This window comes from Colletotrichum aenigma (genome assembly GCF_013390185.1).
Source record: "Colletotrichum aenigma strain Cg56 chromosome Unknown KSG_Cg56_contig16, whole genome shotgun sequence".
Taxonomy (NCBI): domain Eukaryota; kingdom Fungi; phylum Ascomycota; class Sordariomycetes; order Glomerellales; family Glomerellaceae; genus Colletotrichum; species Colletotrichum aenigma.
This window is the reverse complement of record NW_023500922.1, coordinates 1-8,273: the sequence shown is the minus strand read 5'-3', so window position 1 is coordinate 8,273 and position 8,273 is coordinate 1. Positions and strand designations below refer to the sequence as shown.

The 8,273-nt window shown below is 54.6% G+C and overlaps 2 protein-coding genes across 2 annotated transcripts; both read left to right on the top strand.

Annotated features, from left to right (window-relative positions):
* Window positions 1-933: 933 nt before the first annotated feature.
* Window positions 934-2,508, top strand: CGCA056_v015025 (Sterol 3-beta-glucosyltransferase; the record flags this gene model as incomplete). The annotated part of the gene is made up of 1 exon (XM_037330266.1): window positions 934-2,508. One exon carries the CDS (start codon window positions 934-936, stop codon window positions 2,506-2,508), a length of 1,575 nt encoding a protein of 524 aa, XP_037171342.1.
* Window positions 2,509-4,209: 1,701 nt separating this feature from the next.
* CGCA056_v015024 (uncharacterized protein) lies at window positions 4,210-5,202 on the top strand (the record flags this gene model as incomplete). The annotated part of the gene is made up of 2 exons (XM_037330265.1): window positions 4,210-4,360; window positions 4,427-5,202. 2 exons carry the CDS (start codon window positions 4,210-4,212, stop codon window positions 5,200-5,202), a joined length of 927 nt encoding a protein of 308 aa, XP_037171343.1.
* Between the last annotated feature and the right edge of the window lie 3,071 nt (window positions 5,203-8,273).

Below are 8,273 nucleotides of genomic sequence, written 5' to 3'. Positions count from 1 at the left end.
TTCGTCGGTGCGGCTGCCCGGACGGCAATATCCGATCGAGAGCCACCACACACGCTGGTGTCCCTCATCCTCTTCGACGAGGATGCTGTGGGAGGCATGTTGCGATGCGCATGTTGCGATGCTTTCCTCGTCCTGAGCGCAGCCCCAGTAAGCACTCGAAGAGGGCTCTTCCCCGCAGCGGACCGGCTGCCAGCTCGGCTGAAGGCGACCACGGCCCCGTCCCCTCCCCACCCCCCCATGAGAGCCAAGACCCTAGGGCCTGGTGTCAACGGGATTGAACTCGGACGTAAATGTTCGTTCAGCTGCAGACAGCGGCATACGGAAAGTCCTGCGGTGTCGAGATGTTCTAGACGGCGGGCTGACCGTCTGGTCTAGCGTTAATATCTCCTCCTCACTCTATAGCTAGGCTCCTCCTAGCTCTGGAGACGCCGAGATATTTAGGAATATTATTGATCAGTCGAACGCACGCATGATATCCGGATAACTTTGTAGCCAGCCGTCGTGCGAGAGCTTCACCTCTCTCCTTCACCTCTCTCTCCTTCTCTGTTTCACCCTCCCTCCTTCTCTCCTTCTCTCCTTCTCTCCTCTACTCTCCTCTACTCCCCTTTATTCTCTCTCTCTCTATCTCTCTCTCTCTCTATCTCTCTCTTTCTCTCTCTCTCTCTATCTCTATCCTATCTCTATCTCTATCTCTATCTCTCTCTATCTCTATCTCTATCTCTATCTCTATCTCTATCTCTATCTCTATCTCTATCTCTATCTCTATCTCTATCTATCTCTATCTCTATCTCTATCTCTATCTCTATCTCTATCTCTATCTCTATCTCTATCTCTATCTCTATCTCTATCTCTATCTCTATCTCCCTATCTCACAGTCACTCTGCTCACCATTGTCTTCAATCACCAAGGCGATAACACCTACGTCCTTACATCATGTCTCTCGAGAGGGACGCCGCGAGGCTGTACAAACCGCTGCACACGCTTTGTGTCTTGTTGATATTCGCTCTCTTTGCTGGTAGCTCTCTTGCCGCTGTCGCCGCCGCCAGCCCCGTCCCAGGAGGTGCACCTGTTGAACCAGAGGGCTTGGAAACGGATGCTTGGAACAGCAGTGTCGCGGCTGAGGCGTTGGTCGCCCGGGGTATCCAGCGCCCGTCTACCGCCGCGGACTCTCAGGTCAGAGAGGTCATTGAGATCCTGGCCGGCGCCCCGGGCAGCAAGATCCCCGGCCCGTCCCAGGCTTTGAAGGCCGTTGAGACTCAGCTGCAGAGGGGCCTCCAGGCTCGCGGCAGGAACAAGGGGAAGATCGAGGTCTTCTTCATCATCTATGGCGGGAGCAACGGCGACGTCCCCCTGCTCTCGTCGGTGCTCCAGGGCATGCTCGACAGACCGGCCATCTTCGACGTCAAGCACGCCATCGTCCTCGGCGACAGCTACCGGGACTTCTTCCCCGAAGGTCTCAAGGCCAAGTTCGCCAATGACAACCGAGAGTGGGCCTCGAAGACGAACCCGCCCCGGCGCGACCAGGCGGTCGCCATGTTTATGCAGAAAATGGCGTCCATCCTCCACGGTTGGTCGCCCGACCTCATCGTCGCGAGCCACTTCATCCCCCCCTCCGCTACAACACCGGACCAGCGCCGCCAGATCCAGCAGCTGACGGCGCCCACCCGGGACCGGATCCTCGTCGAGCTCCAGGTCTTTTACCTTCCCGGCATCCGCTCCACCGCCCTCACAAAGAAGGACATCAAGCCCAACCATATCCGCATCTACGCACAGCAGCCCGAGATCTGGGACAGCTCATCCCCCAGCGCCGTCGGGGCGGCCATGGTCGGCAAGCTACCCCGGCTGTCGGCTCGCTCCAGCACGGCCAGACCGGGCCGCCAGGGAGAGGTGTACTCGTGGATCGACAAGCAGGGCAAGCGGCCCATCTTCTACATGGGAATGGGTATGAAGGAACGCCCCTTCGACAAGGACCACGCCTTCCCGGCATTCTTTGAGGTCGCCAAGCAGGAGCTGGCCGCCCTCACCGACTGGAGCTTCATCATCCTGCACAACGTCAAACGGTCCGAGTCCAGCTTCCGGCGCGTCACCCACAACGGACGCGTCTTCCATCTCTTTGTGGGTGAGACGTCGTGGGCCACGCTGTTCCCGGAAATGTCCCTGGTACTGACCCACGGCGGCGTCGGCTCCATGACGGACGCCATCGCCGCCGGCGTCCCCCAAATCATCCTGCCGACGGACTACGCCGCCGACCAGACGTACTTCGCACGTCGCCTCGAGAGGATGGGCGTCGGCATCGGCCTGCCGCAGATCCCCTACGCCGCGCTCTCCAAGACGGACTACGTGTCCGTCAGGGAGATCCGGGACGCCTTCTCCAAGATCAGGACCAACAGGAAGCACTACACGGACGGCATCAGGCCGTTCCGGAAGAACCTGGCCGATACGAATGCCCTCGACAACACCTTCGAGCTCGTCGAGAGGATGTGCGCGGGTTTGGTTGCCCGGAACTAGCGTCCTAAGGCTGAAACCCGTTAGTATCAAGACAGTCTAAGCAAGATTCGGCACGCTGTAATAAGTGTGGTGTGTGGTGGACGGCCATGGGATGGATGGACCTCATGCTCTGTTTAGTAGCAATGTACTAGGTAATCAATGAAGTACAATAGATAATGATGGCGTTCCTGTAAAGATCTCGTTGCCCTCTAAACAGCGGCTCATGCTATGCCCAACTAGCATGGTTGGCGTTCGGGGATATGTCAAGTAGAAACAGTATAGTTCCTACCAATTAGACGTTAGTCGCGCTATGTTGCTGCCGGACGTCGAGCTCGCTCGGTCTTTTTCTTGAAAGCCTTCTCTTGAAAGCCGTCGCCCAGGTGGCTCACGGAATCGGCGACGGACCTGCGGCAAGCCGTGGATGCCGGCGATGTCAGTTTCTTGTCGTGTCGTGGTGACCTAAAATTAGCTCTCTGTGAGGTCGAGAGACGAGTGGGGGATTTTGTTGGAGGGTTGACCAAGCAGAAAATCCCCCAGCGTTGACTCGTACACGTTTGAGCATGTGCGCCTCGATGACGGTTGCGGTACGTACGAAATCTGGTTACCATAGTATGTACGTAATAATACAATAGGTATCCGGGTGAGGCATCCGAATCCAAGACGAGGCAACACGGGTAGGCTTGCGCCAAGAACACAGCGTCAGTTGACAAATGACGGCTGTCTGGGTCGACCGAGGGCGAAGGCAGGCAGGTCGGATCCTAGTGAATCGCCGAGCATATTTATATATACGCTAATCTTAATCTCAATCTACCAGCCGTCAAGCGGTGTTCATCATAGATCGTCAGACAATGGTTGATACATGTGGTAACCGTCTCTTGATCCAGCATCGTACCGAATGCTTATGCCACAGTCTAACGAGGGATGGGAGACGCGACTTTCTTGCAGCAGGCCGGTAGACCAGCAGGCAGTGTACAGATGACTGCGAGGCCCCGAGCAGTGGCCGCTGACCTGGTAGCTCAAACGCGCGGTTGTCCAGCTTGCCTGCGGACTGTCCGAAGCCGGTTGTTTGCAGACTCAAGACTTCTAACGAACAATCTTCCGCGGCGGGCACCGGAACCGAAGGAGACAGGGAACAAAAAAACACCTTGGTCGGCAAAGTAGACCTCACTTCCCCCACCTTGACCCCTTGTCTTTCTAGTGTCCCTTGCCGACTGCCTCACCTGCGGCTACCTCGGCCCCACTCCGTTTAGATCACGACTAGGGTTAAAACGGTATTCCGGTGCCCAGACAATGCCATGCCATCGGCCAAATGGCGTTTAGTTCACCCTGACATAGATCACGCCGCGCCGTGAGGGCCCCCAATTTTTTCCTCATCCTTTTCCTATGTTTCCCTCTTCCTCCCCCTCGGAGAGTCTTCTTCTTTTTTTTTTTTTTTTTTTTTCCTTCCCCTCCCCACGCCTTTCTTTTTTCTTTGACCGGGTTTGGTGGAGACGCGCCCTTGCTAAGGTTCGAATGGCACTACCGGTCAGTTATAGCCCCGCAATTGAAAGTTGGATGGACCCCAATCCGCGACGGTTCCCGGTCATCGTGTAACTGGGCCAGTACGGCGAAGATGGTCTCTCGCTGGTCATATATTCGACCTTACACGGAGCAAAGTGAAGGCTTCTGCGTGAGGTAGTTGTATAGGAAAGAGCTACAGCATCGTGGTGCCATACGTCGACAATGGCTTTCAACGTACTAGTTGCGTCTTTGACGTTGATGGGGAGTAGTCTTTCGTTCCTGACGACGTTTGGCGCATTGATCTCCATCGGTCTCCACCGCACCCGGCGCCGGTCTTTGCGCCACATCCTCATTCTCAACCTCATGGTGGCCGGTAATGTGGTTCCCGTCAAGATTGTTCCGAGAGGACGAGAGGGCTAACGGCTTCCGAATGAAAAAGAATTCATTAACTCGGGCAACAACACCGTCTCGGGGATCATATACATCCGAGACAGAGGGTTACGACGCGGAACAGCATGTGTCCTGAACAGCGTGATTGGTCAACTGTCGGTGCAAGCGTCTGATTTTTCCATCCTCGCCATCGCTATTGCCACACTTCTGGTAGTGAAACAAAAAACGTCCATGGCGGAGGGGACGTTCCTCGAGAGGGTCTCCATCTGCTTCTGCGTGTGGATCGTCCCTATTGCGACCAGCGTCGCGGCGGCTGCCATCGGCGTCGTGGGGCCCGTCAGCGGGAACTGGTGCTGGATAACGTGGGACCGACCAGATCTCCGATTTGCCCTCACCTACGTTTGGCGTCTGTGGATCATGTTTGCCACCGTTTCCATCTACGCTTATGTCTGGTGGTACCTCGGCCAGCGCCTTCGGCCCGCTGCAATGGCGCCGGCTTCCTTAGGCTGGACCAGAAGCTTGACGACCACTGCTGCTCCGTTGACAGCACGCCAGACGACCGTGAGTCGATTGGACGTGGATTGGCCACGGCCGCAAGTCGCGGCTATGGGTGGGGGACACCCTCCACGGACCGCAGAACCGCTGGGATACGACCTTCCCCCGCTGGCGACGGACGCCACAGCGTTGCCTGTTACGAGGTGTTTGACATCAGACAGCAGTACCAGAAGCATGCTATCGCCGTGTAACTCTCAACCGTGGGGAGATGATTACCTGGCGGACTCCCGACCGAGCTCTAGCCGAGACGTCGGCGCGAGTGATAAGTAACTGCTGCCGAATCTCACCGCTGCGGCGACAGCTCATCATTCGATTGACGAGCAGACCCGGAGATTGGAGCGGCGCATCAAGCGCATGATGCTTCTCAACTCGTATCCCATCTTGTACATCCTGCTCTGGATCCCCGCCCTTGTGAACAGAGTGATGGAAGCGTCTGGGGTCGAATCGCATGGTTTGCTGCTAGCGGCTCTGCAGAGCTCGAGCCAGTTCATCGGCTTCGCTAACGCGGTGACGTACTGCCTCCATGAAAGCTTGGAGCGAAGATCGAACGGGAATGCTGTTCGCTGGCTACCTCGAACGTCATGAGCCGAATGAAGCTGGTGTTCGTGCATCCACAGGGCTGGACAGCCCAGAACCCGGTCCTTTCCATCAAATTGCAGCAGGACGCCTTCGGAAACATGCTTTGTTATGCTTGACAACCATTAAGCTTTTGTACTCTACGCTGCTGGGCCCACGGAATAGTCAGTGTCTAAACTGCTTAGTAACATAGAGGTTGTTGGTTAATTAATAGACTGCTCTAGGCGGGAAACTGATCAGGTTCTTAGCCTCTGTAGTTGAAGCTTGCCTCTTGTGCTAATGATGATGATGGCACCTTCTGAGCACAGCGGACGCGTTAGGACGTGTATTTTAACACGTCGTTGGTAAGGAGTAGTAGGCGTACCCGTCTCGCGTCATAGCAGCGACCCCGGCATTCCCAGCTTAGCCATTCTGTTTCGTCGAGGTTCCCCATTCGTGTAGGGGTGGTCAGAGAGAGAAGAGATGGGCGGCGCGTAGGGTTTTGGCCAATAGTTGTACACATGTGGTTGGATGTACTCCAACGCCGAGCAAGTACCCGACCCTATATAGATGTGCCCCTGTCAATCGGACCACCCGAGACGTAGGATCAAAGTCTTTCCATGTTCGACGGCGTCCCGTACTGCTTTTCGATACGGTGCGACTGCCCTACGTGCCGAACTCAGTCATTAAGCATTTACTACCTAACAATTTAACTATCACATCCTCTGTCAAAGAGCCCCTGTGATGACTACTCCAAGCATCATCACTATCTTGTGCATGTAGGCTGCAGCCCTTGCTGAGAGCGCCAGACCTTGTCAACAACAGATACTCAGGTCGATTGCAGAGTACGTATAGAGGGGAAGGGGTTTGGTCTGATCATGGACGGTTTGATCTTGGAATCGTAAGGCACTTAGTTGGGTAGAAAGTAAAGAAACCGAAGAGACAGAAGCTGGCTTTGATATTGCTGTTGCAATCTCTACGGCTCCCGGTAGCCCGCTAGAGGCTGGTAAAGCCTCATAAAACGACGGAGGGCCTTCTTTATCAGGTGTCCAATGTGTGCGTGAAACACCACCCACCTCCCCTGCTGATGACGCGCCTAGAGCGGATGCGGCTGACTCAGCCGATCAGGGACGCGGATCTCTCCGGCCCGTCCACGCCTACTCATAATATGCGGGATCTCTCACCACATCTACGACTTCAACGGTACAGTGCATCTCCGCCCAAGGTGCTGACCGACAGTTGTCCCTGGACCAACAGAAAGTACAGAGGTTTTAAGATAGTACTACGCAGTCGGCCACACTGCTTTATCTCTCACCTACTAGTAGCTGTTTACTTATCTCTCTACTATCGGATTGCTAGCGCTGTTGGTGGGATTATGCAATATACCTTATGTTATCAAGCTGCGTGTTGTTTCCAATGACATCGACACCTTGCATGCGCCTTTCCGACGTGTTTTTAACACCCGATAGACCTGATAACCTGCTTTGCCTCGGGGAAAGCATGAAGCTGCCCCGGCTTGACGGCCGTGGCTTATGAGTATCGGCGCCTGTTTCAAGGTTAGGTATCGACACTAGTACAAGCCACGAGCAGGTCAGGGCGTGCAACTGTGGTGTTATGAGGCGAAAGCTGTTGTGATAATCGACCCCTCATCATCATTCCTAGTCGTACACTTTATAGCTATGAGTCTATGGGAACTAAGCGCAGCGGTCGTTACGTCGCATGGTCTATAGTGGAGGGTCGAAGGTAGCTACGCCACAGGGAAGGGCTGACGATCACCACGCATCCCCAGGTAGTGTCCTGGAGCCACCGCGGCAGCGATCCTGAGATATGTACTAGTTACGGAGAGACGATCCTGGCCATGACATACCATCCGTCGCTGTTTGTCGGTCAGGCGTGGTGACGCCTCAAGAAGAGTGGCCTGAAATTCAACCAAGTGGCTGAGAGGCAGGGCCCACGAGATTATTGGTTATGATGAGTCAGTACAACAATGGTTCGCGGTGGTTCCTCAACCAATGACTTCTAAGGCCGCCTCGTCCGATCTTTACATTCCTTCCCGCTGTACCGTCGGGAACTCTCACAGGTAGCTTCATTCAGCAGTTTCCCCTGCGCCGACCCTATCCCTTCGTGGCTCTGCTGGCTCTGTGATACGCCACGAACGCTCCACGCTCGTTCCGTCAACAAATCATCATCGCACTGTGAATGATTTTCTTCCTGTTTTCTTCTTGTTTCTCCTTTTCTAAGGGAGCTCTTTGGCTTCTTCATATGTTCGACGGCTAGATGTCTCCGCTTAGCTTCGATATAATAGGACTTCTTCGCCTGGTACAGGCCCCGCAATGATTAGGATAGTTTCGCTATTCGGGCCGCGTAAGTTTTATGAACAAAGGTTTTTTTGGCAAGTCCTAGGAAGTCAAGAAAGAATCTTGTTGTATGTATATAACCATAAATCCTATGTATGTATCTTTAGAAGGATTCTGAATATTACTAAATATCTCGATTCGGCCGACCGAAAACACTTATAGACGCCCGCCCTCATCACCCGCCCCCGCGACACTGGACCTCTACCCCGATTCATGCATCAAGGGACATAGTAAGGTACTTTTACACACAAAAACACTATTTCCACACACTGGTGGTAGGGTCTGAATCACTTGGGCTCGGACAAAACAGGACTATCCGGGCAACGGCCGTTCGTTATCTGAGCATGCCCAGTCAACCCTATACTCCCTCCGCGCCCACGATGCAACGAGACCGCCCATTAAAGACAACACAGACCTGGCTGGTCCCTT